Source organism: Coccomyxa subellipsoidea (assembly GCF_000258705.1).
Source record: "Coccomyxa subellipsoidea C-169, whole genome shotgun sequence".
Classification (NCBI taxonomy): Eukaryota; Viridiplantae; Chlorophyta; class Trebouxiophyceae; family Coccomyxaceae; genus Coccomyxa; species Coccomyxa subellipsoidea.
Genome location: NW_005178025.1, coordinates 319,651 through 337,028, shown reverse-complemented (window position 1 = coordinate 337,028; position 17,378 = coordinate 319,651). Strand labels below are relative to the sequence as shown.

At 53.6% G+C, this 17,378-nt stretch overlaps 4 protein-coding genes across 4 annotated transcripts; 2 read left to right on the top strand and 2 right to left on the bottom strand.

Annotated features, from left to right (window-relative positions):
• Window positions 1-9,131: 9,131 nt before the first annotated feature.
• COCSUDRAFT_19232 (Mll1 protein) lies at window positions 9,132-10,506 on the top strand (the record flags this gene model as incomplete). Its single annotated transcript, XM_005644065.1, has 3 exons — window positions 9,132-9,314; window positions 9,674-9,814; window positions 10,432-10,506. Coding segments are annotated over 3 exons (399 nt in total), but the record flags the coding sequence as incomplete, so codon positions are not given.
• Window positions 10,507-11,167: 661 nt separating this feature from the next.
• Window positions 11,168-12,737, bottom strand: COCSUDRAFT_67706 (acyl-CoA-binding protein). Its single transcript, XM_005644064.1, has 6 exons — window positions 12,637-12,737; window positions 12,290-12,414; window positions 12,125-12,147; window positions 11,970-12,005; window positions 11,825-11,861; window positions 11,168-11,604 (listed from the first exon to the last, which is right to left on the bottom strand). Exons 1-6 carry the CDS (start codon window positions 12,646-12,648, stop codon window positions 11,550-11,552), a joined length of 288 nt encoding a protein of 95 aa, XP_005644121.1. The 5' UTR covers window positions 12,649-12,737; the 3' UTR covers window positions 11,168-11,549.
• Window positions 12,738-13,455: 718 nt separating this feature from the next.
• Window positions 13,456-15,136, top strand: COCSUDRAFT_19300 (hypothetical protein; the record flags this gene model as incomplete). Its single annotated transcript, XM_005644063.1, has 4 exons — window positions 13,456-13,578; window positions 14,131-14,394; window positions 14,704-14,820; window positions 15,011-15,136. Coding segments are annotated over 4 exons (630 nt in total), but the record flags the coding sequence as incomplete, so codon positions are not given.
• A 455-nt stretch (window positions 15,137-15,591) lies between these two features.
• Window positions 15,592-17,321, bottom strand: COCSUDRAFT_31020 (hypothetical protein; the record flags this gene model as incomplete). The annotated part of the gene is made up of 7 exons (XM_005644062.1): window positions 17,229-17,321; window positions 16,975-17,109; window positions 16,815-16,861; window positions 16,558-16,701; window positions 16,440-16,467; window positions 16,081-16,249; window positions 15,592-15,652 (listed from the first exon to the last, which is right to left on the bottom strand). The coding sequence occupies exons 1-7, from the start codon at window positions 17,254-17,256 to the stop codon at window positions 15,592-15,594; spliced, it is 612 nt and encodes a 203-aa protein (XP_005644119.1). The 5' UTR covers window positions 17,257-17,321.
• Between the last annotated feature and the right edge of the window lie 57 nt (window positions 17,322-17,378).

The window sequence follows — 17,378 nt, the reverse complement described above, 5'->3', positions numbered from 1 at the left end:
TGGTACAGTCTCTTGAACGCTTCATTTCATAATGTGGCGGTCAGTTGGCAAAAGCCCCATATGGTTACCTTCTTGAGCGGCTTCGGGTGTGTTCTGCTTTATCTCGTGCGCTTTCTGAATATATACAATGTGTACTATCCCTTTTCTGATGCATGGTGCCTTGTGGGTCCCGTCTATGGCGCTTCACAAGGCATCGGCTAGCGCTTGGGCGACATGACTTGCCAGCATGCATGCACCAAGACCGAAAATTGAATGGCCTTGTATGCGAAAGAAGAGTACCGCCGAATCCAGGTTGTGTGCTTTGACGAGCGCAGGGCAGCTGCCACTCACAGACTGTGAGAGGGACACACACCCATGGATGACTTCCAAAATCTACGGAAGCAGCTCAATGCTGCGGTGGAGGATGTTATCGAGGCGGGAGTGAGACATGCGCAAGCTCAAGAGAGCATAAAGGCCGCCGAGGTGATCCTGTCATCCCCTGCTACATACAGCTGCTGCACTTGCTTGTACCACGGTGATCACGCTAAAAGTATGGTCATGCGCAACACAGGTCAACAGAGTATAGTACAATAATAAATTTTCGTGTCATTCAAGCGCCTACTGGTGCGGGGCATGTATTCAGGTGGCCAAGATGGGAGGTCTGCAGCTGTGCTTGTTATCTCCCCTTGCAGATCTGCATGAGAAGGAGTGGAGCATCCAGTATTCCAACGGTGAACATGATGATCCGGAGAGCCTGGATCTCCTGCTGTACGCGTGCTATGCAGGTAACTGCACATATCTTATGGCACGGAAGGGCTCTGATTCAGGGCCCTCATTGGCTGCATTTATGACCTGATGCCAATGCCGTGCCACGCCGCAATACCAGCTGCCACTGCCAAGCTTTGTCACATAAAGTCCATTTCTGTATCAACCCTTGTCAGTGACAAGAGGGCCAGACAGCGCTTAAGAAGTTCTGGCTGTTGCAGAGGGCCAATACGAAAATGCAACGGTGATCAACACTCGATCCATGGACAACTACTGCACCACTTTCCAGCGCCTGATCAGAGATCGACCAGACCTGCAGGAAATTGTACAGCAGCTTCAACCCTTGAGAGAAGCTGCAGAGGAGGCCAAGAGGCAAGGGGAGGAAAGCGCGGTAGGCCACTTCATTCTTCTGTTGATGACTGCACATGCATCACATCATACTTCTGCTGATGAGAGCACATGCATACACCGTGCCTGCTCAATGCACTCATGCATGTCATGCCCACCATGCAAACCGTGGAGCCCTGCTCATGCAATGAGAGACTATCTGAGCCCTGAATAGGTGTGCACACAAGTGATCTTATAGATGTTCCAGCTTCTGGTAGCAAGTAAAGTACTGGACGCCTCTCTTTTATAAGACATGCACTGAGAAAGCAGAACAGCAGATAGCAATGCTGTGAAACACAAAACAATCACACAAGCTGTTGGTGATCCCTTCTTAGCAGAAGAGGCGCAAAAGGCGAGGCTATGTGAGCTGTCCTGAAGAGAAGCAACGAATGACTTGTCTAGGTCTTGTGCCACAGGCGAAGTTGAGGCATGCAGAGCTTGTGTATGTGGTACGGCGCATGATGATCAGAATGGCTGAGAGGAGTGGGGAGCGGTGGATGAGGAAGCTTGAGAATGGTTCCCTGCAGAGCGAAACGATGTCTCAGAGAGACCTGGACGAAGCCATGCATTTCCTCAAACTGCAGGTGGGCCACAGGTCTTCATGTCCCTGCAACTGCTCCTGGTCCTGATCATCTTCAAATGCGCAAGGACAGAATAGGTCAACCACAGCTGTGGTGGAAGTCACTCCTATTTCAGTTCTGGCCTTTTTTTTGTGAGTGATCTTTTCATCCCAAAAATAATTGTCAGCAAGGGTGTTGTTGCTTGAATCTTGCAGGGATATGAGGAATTCTGCCGCGCTGACGGCGGAGTTGTTATGACCGCTCGCAATATTGTCGACAAATGGAGAGAGGCTTACGTCACACTGCTGCTGCTGGGGCCTGTAGGTATTGCTCAGGCCTTACATTACTATTGTTTCTTGAATGCTGTCATGCCTCACAGCATTAACTTGGCCTTGGTATTTGTGGTGACATGGAACCTTCACCCGCTCACCAGATCACATGTGGCAGCAAGGTGATGCGCAGCAAACCCATTCAGGAAACCCAATACCAATATGTATTCTGCAGGAAACCTGCAATCAGGGACAACAGAGGCAGCCACCTTTGAAGCAGGCAAGGAGATTTGCTGGTCCTACTCTGGACCAGGCGTTCAGGTGGGCCCCTCCACACTCTCGTTCAACCTGCATCAGAATCTGCTCAGACACTTAGTTCAACACCCACAGTCCTCTATTCTTCTTATGCGGATGTGCAGCGTGAAGACGACCTTCAAAGTCTTGTCCTCAATGCTTGTCTACAGTGACGAAGAGAGCTTGGCTTACGTTTCAAAATCTGCACATGTTTCCCTGCATGCTGTGTCCCTTTGAATTGTGAGTCACCTTGAAGTACTATTTTGTCAGGGAATGCAGACACATAAAAGTCTGTGATATGAAGATGGGCAGTGAACAACTGCCCACAAGACCAATGACCCTGAGGTGGCTCTCGACAGGTCTCTGGAATGTTGCAATGATTAATTTTTTCTAAAATAAGTGAAAAATGACTATAAAATGTGCTGATGCAGCCTGCCTTCACTGCGGAGCAGTGGCTGGCTTCGGTGCAGAGTGGGAAGCGGAGGGGCGTAGAGCGTGTGCACCATGTGAGTAATCACAATGTCTCCATCAGCATTGACTCCCTGCGATCAGTCGTCGCCAGCGTGGAGACAGAGCTCGGCATTGCACAGCAGCTGGGCATCAAGGTACAGCGCCCTCCTGGTCGGCTAAGCAACTTTCACCCAGTAAATTTCCAGCATGTGAGCTGCAGTTTGCAGTGCAGATTGCAACCAGCCGTTCTTATTTTCCGACAAGGATTGTTAGGTGGTTGCCTGAATGCCTGTGTCATACACTTTGCCCCTCAAGGTGCTAACTCAAGGTGCTAGGAATACCGAATATGACACAGATGGTCTCTGATCGCTGCACACCCAATCAAATGAATGTGCAAGAGTCCACCTGTAGTACTTTCACATGAACGTCCTTGCGCTCAAGTGCAGAAAGCATGACAGAGGACACCAATGTGTTTCGTGCACGCGCAGAGGACCTTGAGGGGCCCATTGGGCGAGCGAATCGTGGCAGATTGCGAGCGCAAGAACCTCTTCAAAAACGTAGTCGCTGCAAAGATTGAAGGAGTTCTGGGCAAGTGGCTCGCCGACAGGGAAGCCGGGTGCCTTCCGCCACTTCAGCTGCCACCTCAGCCGCCGATGACAAATGCTGGTGCCAGCGGGCGGCAGCAGGAGCCGGCGGCGTTCCCTGCTCTGCAGGCGGCTGCCGCGCATCGGGCAGCTTCCGCCGCAGCTGCTGGGCCGAGCAGCCGTTCGGCCGGCGGCGCACCTCCGCTGGCCGCCGCAGAGCGGAGCGCAAATGGCCCAGTCCTTGCCGGCTCCCCCAAAGCCAACGGCAGCTTGCAGAGCGCAGCGCAGCAGGCGCCCGGCGCGTCGTGGGACGACGCTGTGCATGACATGGACCATCGTGGCAGCATGGCAAGCCCTGATGAGCAAGGGCAGGCGAGCGGGGCAAGGGCCACACCTGACACGGTCATGCCGGAGGGCCACAGCATCGGCGCTGCACAGCAGAGGTCTGACGCACCGAGGGGCAAAGCTGCGCGGGATAAGGTCACATCGGTTTCATCGAGCCTCGGCAACGGGCTGCACGAGCCTGGCGCACCAAGGGATGACACCCTGCCGGACATGGCCTCGTCAGGCGCCCAACGCCTTGGCTCTGCACAGCAGAAGGACGGCGCATCCTGGGACGACGCTGCGCGCGACATGGAGCTTCAGGGCAGCGCAAAGCTTCAGGGCAGGACAAATGGCTTCACGCCAGCAGCGGGGGAGGACGGCCAAGAGAGCAGGAAGCGGCCTCGCTCGCAGGACCACTGGGATGCCGGAGCCGAGCAGCCAACATCTCATTTGCAGAACGGCGGCTGCAACGGCTGGGTCAACAATGCAGAGGTGTTCTTGGGCGAGGTCCTCGGCTCCGCTGAGGCCCCCGAGCAGGAGCAGAAGAGCCCAAAGCGCGCTCGCAACGGCGAGATGCACATGCCCAACCAAGCGCCGTCTCCCCAGAGGCACACCGGATGCTCGAGCGCTGCAGACGAGCCACGAACGGAGCTACAGAATGGTAAGGCTGCGCCTGGAGACAGGGCCAGGAGCCCTGCAGAAGAGCCTGTCAGCCCCACTGCGCAGCAGCCGCCAGAGCATGACATGCGCAGGGATATCCCTCCAGAGACACCTGCTCCCGCGCCCATGGCCGCGCCTGCTGCAAGCCCTGCTGCCGCAGTCTCTACAGCAGCTGCATTGATTGCTGCTCCTGGTGCAGCTGAGTCAGCTGCGAAGGCACCGGGCAGCGCAGAAGGGCTGCACAAGAAGCAGGCGGGCTTGGTCAACGGGCAGCTTCCAGGCGCAGCTGCCGCCAAGTCAGCAGCTCCCATGCAGGCGGCAAACGGGGCTCCCACACTGCAGCGCAGCAAGTCCGGCAAGCGCGAACTTATAAGTTTCAAGCCATCGCCGCCGCCGGCCCGCAAGAGCGCCTTCGAGCGGCTGTCCCGGCCGGGTTCAAAGCAGCCAGCCTTCAGCCCCCCGCAGCAGCGCAACGGATCAAATGCGCGCAGCGGCAGCAACGCAGTCAGGCTTTCAGCGGTCTTCAGTGTGCCAGACACGACTGTGCATAACCCGGCAGAGCAGAATGGCGGTACAAGAGCGGTGCACCCCAGCGCTGGCGCAGATGACAACGCCCTCAGAGCCGTGCCAGGTGCTCCCGCCCCAGAGAGGGCCACCACAGACCAGGCAGCGCCGACGCAGGTGTCCAAACCCGCCCGCTTGGCAGTGTCTGAGGATGCACAGGAGTGGCGAGCGTTCGCACCGGCAGCAGAGCCAGTCGGCAGCCCAGACAGCATCCCCCCAGCGAACGGCAAGCAGGCGACGTCAGCTGATAAGGCGGCTACTGAGGAGCGGCTGCCAAGCAAAGGGCAGCCTGCTACTGCGCGTGCAGTCGCCCCGGACGGCTCAGGCACGTCGCTCAACGGCAAGCAGCTGCACAGCACTGAAAAGGGGGAGAAAGCTTCTAAGGTGCAGGGAGCTGCCATAGCAGATCCTCCTCAGCATGACAGCGACCCCCCAAACGGCCCGGACAGGTCTGCAGCAGCAGCAAGCGCGCAGGGTGCAGGCGGCATTGACCTGGCCCCAACCGGTCCTGGGGCGAACTGTGCCGCGCTCCCAGAGGCTCCATCAGCCGCCAAAGCAGTCGCAGCTGCAAGCGCTGGCGCCTGCGTGGAGGACCGTTCACCTGCACAGCCGGGCGCAGCCTCACCAGCGCAGCAGATCGCTCCAAACGAGCCATCCAATGGTCAAGCCGGTGTGCTGACCTCAGCCCCCGCCGCGGCCGCCGCCGACACCGCTGTGAGCGGCGGTGCTCCTCTGGTGTTGGAGGCTGTGTGGTGTCCAGAGCCGTCCGACGCGGCACCGGAGCCCACACAGAGCAGTGCAGAGGCTCAGCCGCATTCGTGGGCGCTGCAGCCGCAAAGCAGTGTGCAAGCAGCTGCAGAGGTGCCGTCCTCGTATGCACCAGGTCCAAAAGACAGCAGCGGCGGCCTGGAAGAGACGGGTCAGGAGCAGTTGGAGAGCTCCGGAGCAGCTGACATGGATGTAGAGCCAGGCATGTGCTTCGTCCTAGCCCACACTCTGTATTTCCCACCCCTGTAAATCTGTTCCCAAATGCCGCTGTCGCTCTTTCTAGTTCCTGTATTTGTTGTCAGTCACGTCTCAGCCGAACTGCAACGCTTCACGTTTAATCTGCATCGCAAGAAGCATTGGCGGGTGGGTGATTGGGTCTCCCAAGTCTGCTCTCCACACGCAGCTGCAAGTCTTACCAAGTGATTGTGTGTCTATTTGCCTGCAGCACCCATCGTGCATGCAGAGGGCGGCGGGAGTGAGGGGAGGGATGCATCCCCAGATGAGACGGCGCTTAGCGCCCAATCACAGGAGGCGAGGGCCGGGGGCGCGCAGGCGTTGATGATGGATGCGGCCGAGGGTGGCGACGCCGAAAACTGCGTGTGCATCGGGGAGATCGATGGGAAGCCCTGGGTGGTCAAAGACGTGCGCCCCTGGCCTACATGCTTTCTATTTTTGTTTATTCTCTCTCATGCACAATTCTGCGATGTGTGTGTCGAATCCTTGCGCTAACTGCTGCTGCCTATATTTTCTCTTTTATACGGAATCCTGCGTTGCGTGTGGCAAAGTCAGGCTGAAATAACCTTGGAGGCATCATCCCTATGCGCCTCCAGCTGCCTTGATGTGTCACGGGTGGCACTGCACTTGTGCATCCCTAAGTAGAGGTACACGACAGGGAGTCTCGAGTATTATTGCTATTATTCGTGCAGTACACACTGGAGGAGTGGAAGCTGACCTTCCTGGAGCTGAAGGAGTTGGCGATAGCGGCTGGCTTGACCCATTGCATCATCCCTGAGGGCGAGCCAGTCCCGTCCACCGCCCCCTGTGACATTTCAGACAGCGAATCATCCTCAGGTAGCCTTCTCTCCTGTACCTGTATTACTCCGTACTACATGTGGAAGGTGATCACTCAAAGAATTGCATCATGGGGGAAGAAGGGATTCCGCACTTGTCTCCCTTAATTCAGCATCAATATTGTGCAAGCTGATCGATTTAAAAGTTGCATTGGGGAGAGCAGGGAACACCGCTTTCTTGCTGACCGTGACTTGTCATCCTCAGGCGACGATGATTATGACGCTGACGAGTACGCTGACGTGGACGATGCCGACGACGGGGCGGATAGGGCGACTGCAAGGGTGAGCGGCGGATTGCGCGAGCTTCTGGGTCTGGCCTGCGATGTGGAGCGACAACCCATGCACAAGGTTCGCAAGAGCACGCAGCCGCCGCCTGTGCCCGCGCCGCCGAAGCATGCCAGGTAGGATTTATACTACTACCACATGTTGAAATATTATTATCATTAAACGCTCTGTCTGCCAAGAGGTAAGGTGCATCCTGCAGACAAGCTGCTCTTCAAGGCTGCCACTGTTGGACTCTCGCGGGATACAAGCAAGACCTAATCAATCGTGGGCATGTCCTCAGTATATATACCGGCACCCCGCCAGCCGTGTCCAAGGTTCAAATCTTGTTATGGTTTGCTATTTTTACCGCTGTGTCATGCATTTGCCTTGGCAAGGGGCTCGAAATAGGAGCAGCGTGCGTTTTTAATACGTTCCCTTTCCTGTGCGCAGGAAGGAGAAGCAGAAGCATGTGAGCCTGAAGGCAAAGTTCCTCAAGCCGCAGACCAAGGCAGCAGCGGTACAGAAAGTCAAGGGCGCCAGCAAAGCAGGTATGCTAGAAAATTGCACCGATGTAAATGCATGCTTTGGGCTTTGAGAGCCAAAGTGTGGCGGAAGTAGGCAGTAAGCATCACGGCCATGAAGTTCACCCTGCAGCAGGTGGTAGTTAGGCATGTGTAGTACAGCAGCTTGTATCTCTCTGCCAGACAGAGCAGGGGTCTTTGCGTGTCTTGCCAGTGCTGGTGGGGATACTTTCAATTCTGCCATGGCATGCATGGCCTTAGACGAGTCCGGTGCAAAACGGTGCACGCATTGTACCTACACAGCAAGACAGCCCTTTCTTTCGTTCTGGTTTCACGCTGCCTTGATACCTATTCCCCAAACTTGTCTGTCAATTGAGTACCTGTCAGGCGAGCAATTCTCATTGATTTTTGTGTGCGCAGGCAAGCGGTCGGGTAAGACAGTGCGCAGCAACAGCAGCAGCATACCTGCAGAGACTGGAGACAGCGCCTCGCTTCAATTTGAGGACGTCTGCTCCCGAGCCCTGCCTGTTGAGGCTGTTTCCCGGTGCGCTTCACAGTCAGCCCATGAATTGCAGGAGGGATAGCCACAAGGCTTTGATTAGAACAGATTGTGAACTGCATATTTCATCGTGAGAACTTCAGAAAAAAACTCCACAATCAGCGCCCCTTCTTCACTGGAGATTGCACTTATTCAGTCCGGAAGCACCGTTACCAGGATCAGAATTTTGAGCTGGCTGAACTGCTCGTGCATGGCACGGAAACACAGAAAAGCTGCAGGTTCGCGGGTGCCTGTGCGAGTGTAGCATGCCCTCGCACTCCAGGTCTGGCAATCTGCGCCATGACTTACACAGAAGAGGCAAATGCTGACAGCAGGCAATTCTGAGGTCTTGCCCACTTGGGTGCAAAGCAACGAGGAATAACATAGGAGGTGTAATCATTCAAATGAACATTCAGACAGCGTTCAAGGAGTTGCACTACTGGAGGCGAATCCAAGCTGAAGCTGGGTTCTCGAAAGGGGCGTTAGTGTAACAAATTACTATCATTTATTGAGTGGTTCGTGGGGGGGCCTGCCCCCTCACACTCAGTAAGTGCTGGGCTCCGGAGTAGCCAATCACGACTGATGATTTGGGTCCTGGTGCTTTATACCGCCGGATGATCCATTCTTGAGGCGGTGCCTGTGCCGGTGCATTGCAGGAAGTCGGCGCTGGCGGCTCAGGCGAGGCAGGCGGCAATGCGCGTGGCGGCGCAGCCGGCGGCGGCCGTGGAGGGCCGGGCCGGCCGCGTGCATGCGCGGCAGCTGGCGCGCTCGGTGGTCACGCAGGACCTTGCCACCTGGCAGAAGCTGCAGGTATGAAGTGCGCCTGTTCGGATAGCTGCCTTCTCCCTCTTTCGGCAGTCTCCCTCTTTCGGCATCTTCGCCTCAAGGCGTACTTGTGTGGTGATGCCACAGCTGCATTTCTGATTGCCACAGTAAGAGAGAATGCATGCAACTGTCCCTTGTGCATACTAGGGGACTTGCGTGCGCCCAGGCTCTGTGCAGGAGCAATCCGGGCGGCTGGGATCGCCAAGTCCCGTGTTGCAATCACCAGCAGACTTCGTGCAGGCATCCGCCGGCCTACCATTGACGGTGGCTATTGTTCCGCAGGGGAGGGCGGACGAGTTGCGGCTAGGACGCAGCGGGGTGCATGCGTGGGGCCTGTTTGCGCACAAGCCCATACCGGCCAACGAGTTTGTGATCGAGTACGTGGGTGAGCTTATCCGCCGAACAGTCAACGACGTCCGCGAACGCGTCGACGCCGACAGCGACTACCGCTTCCGCGTGGACGCTGACTGGGTCGTCGACGCCACTCGCAGGGTATTTCCCCTTGATTATTTTTGCCGCCTTGTCATCTCTAAGGAGCCTACATAGTCTAGGTGCCCTTTGATATCATGCTGCAAGGCCAATGCAATTCACGTCTTTCACCTGAAACCATTTCAATCCCCTGTCTTTATCAGACAAATGTGTACATTGGAACCTGCTGTCATCATGACAGCAGGGGCCATAGTGAGAGGCCTCCCCTCGCGCAAGGTGTGTGTGTTGAGAAAAAAGGCAGGTTCAAATGCAGTTGCGTTGAGTTCACCAAAGAGAGCGTGCCGCCGTAGAATTTGATTTGCTCGGGGCCCGACTGCACGTTCTACTGGTTACGAGGCTGATGCTCGGTGCTTGTGTCTCAGGGCGGCAAGGCGCGATTCATAAACCACTGCTGCGACCCGAACTGCGTCACCAAGACTGTCAGTGTGGGCGGCCAGCTGCACATCATGATCTGCTCCAAGCGCGCCATCGCCGAGGGGGAGGAGCTCAGCTATGACTACAAGGTGACTAACCCTTTGTCGCCTCATGCTGACTGTGCCTGACCAAATGTGGGGAGTCGGGGAGTTGACTAATCTGAGTCAATAATCGGTGGCGGGTCAGAAGTAGAGTCACTCTAGTCATGTCCCCGACTCCCCACCAAATAATCAAGGGTAGAACAATCCTGCTGGTTTGAGACCGTTAGCATGCATCTGAGGATACCTGCCTCCTGCAAAGGACACAAGGGACCGGGGTGACTCTCCATGACAAAAAGGCCATGACAGAGTGCGTCGATAGAGCCCTGCATTTGATGACTCGCAGAGCTATTTGCTTATCCGTAGCCACTATCCAAATGAAGCGAGCTGTCATCCGCTGATCTGCAGCAGGCTTTTTGAGGATTGAGAGTTAGGACATGGGCTGAAAACCACCTGTACCAGAGCAGGAAGAGTCTAAGCAGAACAAATGCAACGCTGTGTTTCCAGACAGATCCTTCAGTGCAGCCTGTTCCCTAGAAGCTTTACAGCACATTCCATTGTACTGGCAACAGGCCTCAGAGGCGTCCATAGTGAAGCAAGCTGTCGCCTGCAGCAGGCGTTCAGACTCAAGAATTGTGTCCGACGCTGTGCATTGTCATGTTTTGCAGTTCCAGCCCACTCCAGGAGAAGCGCCCATCCCATGCACCTGTGGAGCCAGAAACTGCCGCAAGCGCCTCAACTGAGCAGTGTTGCTTGGAGAACAACCTCCAATGTTTTGAACATCCCAGAGACCTGCATGCAGTGTGGAGTGCAGCTCAGTGGCAGTCATATCTGTCAGCAGGCGCATGCTCTCCCAACTACCTGTATATTGTGTTGGTGGAACACACTGGTGCCCTTTTGTGATGCGTACATTTTGTGTCCTCTTTGCCTGTGGCAAGTTTGTGATGTCAACAGGTTGTAATGGATCGCTTGCAGTTGCGTCTGCATCCCTGGCCAGATTGTGCAGCTAAATTGAAATAATGGTGTGAGCAGCTCTAGACCAGATCAATAAAAATTGTGCTTGCCAGGTGGGCGTTGCCTGTGAGGTTCAGTGTTGTGTATACTTGCCCGGTCAGCGTGTTTCTTGTGTGCGTTCAACCCTGAGTGATTGGCGCTGCTTGCAGATTTAGAGAGGATCTGCTGTGTTGAACAGATAATTCGAGGTTTCAAATAACTTCAAAATAGTACTTGCAAACGCTGTAGAGATCTGGTGGTTGTTTGTCCCTGAGTGCAGTGTGCCGATCAGGAAATTGGTAGAAGTGGAGACCTCCCGATCCAGATAGTAAATGAGGGCATGTACAAAGTGCTTTTCCTGGGATTTTATAATTATTGCACATGTGCTCTGCAATAATGAGCTTGACTAGATTGTAAAGACATCTTGGAAAGGACGTCTTGTACGTTATGAGTCATGATTCAGCTAGCACAACACCACTGTTATATAATTTAAATTTCTCTGCCCGTCGGCCAAAGCGGTCTGGCTCTGCTGATTTGCTTGCAGATCCTGTGCTCATTCTCCATCCGCACAGTCAAAGAACTGCCACATAAGCTTCTGTAAGGTGCCATCTTTGAAATGACCAGATGTCTGAAGGTGGTCCAAGAGTATAGCAGACAGTGCTTATCTAGGCCTGTCAGATTGCCACAAGCTGAACACCCAGAATCCCAAGTACCCAGAACGCATTTGGCCCTGTCAAATAATAGCCATTGATCTACATTTTAGGTCCGTTGAGGCGCCAAAGAAGGAGCTGCATCAGATGGCAGCCGCCACTTCTGTGGCATACTTTGCAGTCAGCTCCTCGACCAACCTGCATCACATGCATGACACACAATTTGTCATGCTTCCTGTCAAACTGCTGCATGCAATGGTTCGTACACCACGAACATGCAAGACATGCAAGGCAGTGCGAGCATCAAGAAGGGAGGAAAGGCTGCCTCTCGGTGTAACACTGGTTCTTGTGAAACACGCAAGTCATGCCGTGTATTGCTGTAGCAATGCAGGATGGGCATGGGCAATAGATCACTCACGCTATGTACTCCTTCATGGCAGTCTCTTTCTCCTTGCCTGCAAACAGGATTAGGGACAGATCAGCGCCACCATGCTTCTCGGACATGGCATGCTTTTGGCAATCAACAAAAGGAATGAACCTTTCAACAGAGAAGAGGAGCACACCTTTCTGCTTCTCCCACGCTTCCCACTTTGCACGGCCTGCAGAGCACCAAGCAGTTCTATGAGGATTTTTGGCTGGGACTGTGTTTGCTTGTAATGTGGCCTTAGCACTGCAAGAGAATTTTTTTGAAAGGGTCTAATGAAGGCATGTAGGTCACCTTTCTGGTCGAAAATTCCCGGCTTGCCTGCAGGTCAGAACCAACTCGTCAGTTTCAGCCAATTCTGCGATGGGTGGTGAACGCAGTTAACCAGACAAGATCTCCCTCATTGACGGTGGCTGTTACGCATCCAGCAGGTTCGAATCTAATAGCTGACTGGTGCTCTTACCAGTGTTCACATCTCCGACGGTTGCCTGCTTGAAAAGACCGTACAGAGCGAGCTTGTCAGCATTGGCAGCTTTGTCAGGAACCTGTGTCTTTGCGTCGTCAGCGGCCTTGTCAAAATCTTCCTGCGTTGTTATCAGAACAATTTTTATTATTTATACCGTCGATGTTTGTGCCAACTGAGTTTGTCTACTCACATGGTTGATTAATCTGATCCAGGAACCCCAGCAGACGTGACGGCCTTGGGCTAACAACTCGATTGCAAAACAATTTCAATTCTGTCTGTAGTGAATCGTGTGAGCTCCCTCAGGCCTCCCTCAGTGTCAGCCAGGAAGGAGAGGGCCCACCTTGAGAGCCATGGGGAGACCGCAACCTAGGTTGCAGGATATCCTCTGGAGCGGGGTGTGGGAATCTGCAAAAGGGTAAACCTGCAGTACGAATGGAAAACGGTCTGTTGCTATTGTGAGAATGGCTAGCTTGCTTTATGCAGGGACCGACAGCTTCCATCGGCCTTCCACCTTCCACCGACAGGGGATAATTGATGTAATCTCTGCATGCTGTCTCCATGGAAGAATTTGGACATGGGAAGAGTTCTCTGCACGGTGCACATTGTGTTGTGTCGTCAGTATGATGCAAAGACATGCTGCGGACGCACTTCGGCAGCCAGTATGCCTCGGGAAGCTGAGCACCAGATGCCTTCCACCATCTGGTAACTTCCACAGGAGCAGAGCGTCAGCTAGCACCAGCAGCACCCAGCAAAATGCATTGAAGCGACTTCAACCCCTACAATGGACCCCACTTGCTGTGAAAGGGGCGTTTTATAATAGGCGCCAGCGACTGGTATGCTGCAAGACGTCCAACCTCGCCAACCTAGTCGTTCTTGAGATTAAAATGGCATCGCATCGGTGCACAATTATCATACTTTCGTATGATGATGTGCAAATTAAAAGTGCATGTGGCAAGAAGAAGAGCAGTTCGTGCCAGGATTACATTGGAAGCTCTTGTCCGAACACTTTTGACACTGTATATTATGCAGCAAGCTGATGATTGTGCACCCACACTCTCTATGAAAAAGAAAACATGCTGTGCAGGGAAGGAGGGTCGAAGCAGCGAAGGAGACAGTAGATCCCTTGGAGATCAGCCCAGCCGTGTCAGAGGCAGCTAAGAAGTCTCTATCACGGGCGGCAAAGTCTTGCAGGCAGATTGGCTGGTTCAGCTTCTGGACGCAGCTCAGCCTGTCCATCGTCTCTGCCGGCATCCTCCTCTTCTCTGTCGCATTCACATCCCAGGTGTGTCCCTTCTAAGTAGAACAAATGGAATCCACTGGACCCTAAGGCGCCAGCTTGACCTGCTATACATGAAAGAACCTGGTAGGAAGGGCAGGATGCAAAGACAGGCTAGCTCGGTCATGGGGGCACTCAGAATTCTAAGGACTTAAATCGTGATTGAGAATCAGGACATGGGCAGAAAAGCACCCGTACCAGAGCAGGAAAAGTCTAAGCAGAACAAATGCAACGATATTTGTCCAGACAGATCCTTCAGTGCAGCCTGTTTTCTATAAGCCAGACAACTCATTCCATCCTACTGGCAACAGGCCTCAGAGGCTACAGACTTCCCAATAGAGCCCTCAGCCTCTCCGGATGCTGACCAGGGATACTGTTGTCAAGAAGGGGGGACAGGCACGGCCAGGGAGACTGCATCACTTCCTTGGCCATGCAGCTGGCAAGCCATGGATGGATCACTGATCAGCGCTGAGGAACAACCTCTTTGTGTGCACGCGCACCTTGGATGGCATATCATTATTCAGCGCTGAGAAAAATTCCCTCTGTTTGCGCGCGCAGAACGGCCCGGCGGTGTCGGTCTACCTGACGCTGTTCGGCATAGTGGCGGGCTTTGTGAGCACCTTTTGGTCCTTTGGCTACACCCGGCTGGCGCGGCGGCTGCGCGGCTATCTGCAGGGGGAGCTGCGTCGGGTGCGAAAGAGCGATGTTGTCTACACGCTTCAAACCGGCTGCTGGATCAACATCCTCGGCATGGCTGCCACGCTGCTGGGGCTGCAGGCGCGCCCCTCTATCGGACTGCTGGCTACTGGGCTCCATTCTTCTGTTGGAAGCAGTGAATTTGAATATGAGCTCTGTCCCTGGAAGTTCGGGGAGCCTTGCTCCTGAAGTCATCAGTGCATGTGTCATGCCGACCAGTACATTCACCTGAGCGCTTGCTGTATTACTTTTGCTGTCCAGCCAGGCAGGACATATTACGCCAGAAGAGAGCTTTCAAAAGCGCATCAATCAAGGAATAGCGCCATTGGTATTGTTTCTGGCAGACTTGCCTTTTTCTCTCCAATTGATGGAACACATGGCTGCAATCTGGTGTGAAAAGTGCCCGACAGAAAATGACACTTGGATTTACTGCAGGCTACAGTAGGCCTGCTAGTGGCCAAAACACTCACAAACGCCACAGCCAACCCCTTCCTGGCAGGTGGAGCAGGAGCCTACAACCCTGTACTCGCACTCGATGTTTTCCTTGTACAGGTGAGCTCAGCACGTAATAATTCCATAAATAGGAACATGCTGCATGTTGTAGGGTGACTCTGCTGGCATGTCGGATATCAAAAAGGTAAAGGAATTTATCCTTATGCAATGCTGTGGTTTGTTCCTAAGACAGAAAGGAAAGGATTGGTAATAATGTAGCATATCTGACAGCTGAGGGGTGTGCATGCAGGCATCGACAAACACACTGCTGTCGCACTTTGCGTCGCTGCTGTGTTCGCTGTATATCATGCGAGTCATCTCACAGAACCCCTCTGTGCCTCCAGAGTCTCTGGGAGCCGTGCCCGCCCGGGCTTGAGGAGCTTACTTTGCTTTTGAAATGCCAAATTCTTTGTCTGCAAGGAGGCCATTGTTGGGTATTGATGTTATGACAGTGAAGCTATATTGGTCATCCACATGGATGCGCAACTGCCAGTTATTGCGTGATGCATGGTAGCGTGTGCTGTTGTAAGTCACAATGTAGCATTGCAAGTTAGCCGCAAGTTGTATACATACGTATACATGCAATTTTTTGGCGCTACGTCATTTTTCATTACTTTGTGTCATCAAGCTCAGATCGTCAGGGATACAGTCCACACATGCCTCTCCGCGGCCATTACTCGCTTTTATTCTTATTAAGGCATCAATTTAATTTAGCTAAGCACTGCAATCAGCGAAAGGCAGTCCAAAAATGCAGCTTCGTGAAAGCCGTGAGGTTCTGGCTATAGAAAGTAACGGCAGAACAGAATGCATCCTAATGCTGGCTCAAGCTCCTCATTTCATCCTGCAGCCCACGCCCATGCGGCTCTCTCCGGTCAAAGTTGGGTTCAAACACCTGCTCGATGCAGACACAGCCGAGTATCAGCAAGAAGACGCTGACACTTTGAAACTTTGACCGACCAGGGATAAGCTGCAAGAGCCCCAAGTCCCTGAGGGCTAAAGCATGGCCCAAAGCATAGTTGCACCATTCGGTCAGAACACTTTTTGGGGACCGTATACACGGCCGAATATACGGTCATACGGTTTTAAATATACGGAGTACGGTCAAATACGGCCTATTTTGGCCCAAAACACCGAATATACGACCGAATATTCACCGTATGCCGAATGGCCGAATCCGTATGTGCAACTATGGCCCAAAGTAAACGGCAAATGTTGAAAGACGGTGCCTCTCCATTGCACAGCAGCATACTGCAAGGCAATGCTGGATCATTGCTGCAACTGCCAAGCTACGCAGGAATTAAGGAATATATAGAGGCTTACAAGCGCTTGACATCCTCGTTGCCAATGAGTGCATCCTCAAAAATTGCGCCGTCCAGGTTGGCGCCGTCGAAGGCGGTCCCAGTGATGACTGCATTGATAAACTTGACATTGCTCAGGTTTGCCTTGCGGAAGTCCACTCTGTCTATGACCGCATTGGTCATGTCTGCGCCTGCAAGTAGCCGAAGTCATCTTGAGTCCATTGCATTGAAGTGAAACAAAAAATGTCCTGATCTGCTCTATGGTGGCTCAAAGGTGAGCAGCTTGCTGAGATATCAAAGCGAAAGAGCCATGCGATTGCTGTGCAGCTGTCCAAGCAATATGCCTCTGCAGGTGAAAGCAAAGGCCTTGCAGGTGCCCACCTGAGAAATTAGCTCCGACAGCATATGCCTGCAGACCGCAGAGGAATTGCTTCTTTTGTCAGGTTTGACGACTTGGAAAGCTGCTTTGTGTGTGGGAGGGGAACACAACAGGCCACACCTTTGTGAGGACTGTCTCCCTCATAGTACTGTTGGGCAGGATGGCATCTTTCAGCAAGGCCCCCGAGAGGGTCTTGCCGGACAGATCCTTGCCAGTGAAGTCGCACATACGCAGGTCCAGCACCTTGTCTGAGACCGCATTTGCCTGCACGCAAGCAACGCATAAGCAAGTGTCCTCTTTGTTGTGGATCTCTGTCGTCTCAGGCAGCCACGCCCTACCCATCTAAGCTACAGGCTTCTTGATGGCTCAAAACGGACCTGACCAATGGTGTTTCCTGTGTAGGCTCTTTCGCAGCGGGTAGGATCTGCAAAGCACAGAAATCATTTGCAATCTTCTCAGCGATGGACGGCTCACTCTTCCGCTGAAATGTATGGTGCGATCCAGTAAAAGACCATCAACAGATGCAGAATATCGTACCCCTGTCAATAGGTGGCAGGCGGACTTCAGCCAGAGCAGGAGCTGCTGTCACGGTAAGGGCAGCAGCGAGGCTCAGGAGAAAACCGGCCCCCTTGGGCAGTGACTCTGAGCATCCAAGGCTGTGACTTTGCTTGACTGCAATGACCACATTATTCTGATTTAGAATGAAAACTATTAGTCAAGTAATAATTAACACTTAATACTCAAAACGTACAGGATGAGTGACTTGGCATCTGAAGTCAAATGACCCCTACCACACACTACTGGCGACCGAACGGACATCCTTGTGGGCAAGTATCCACGACTGCAATGCCGATTGCTCAGAAATGGTGTTGGGCAATGTACTGTCTGAAAGAGGCAAGACGCCATGGCGCGCTGTCCTCTGCTCCAAACCTTTCTTCGCG

Bases quoted from the DNA above. Each gene is read 5' to 3' on its own strand.
- COCSUDRAFT_67706 (XM_005644064.1), bottom strand. The intron at 12,148-12,289 runs GAGCACCAGTCA...ACCTGCAGGCAA, and splicing joins GGAGATGTGAACACTGGTAA to GCCGGGAATTTTCGACCAGA. The intron at 11,862-11,969 runs GTGTGCTCCTCT...TCCTGTTTGCAG, and splicing joins AGCGTGGGAGAAGCAGAAAG to GCAAGGAGAAAGAGACTGCC.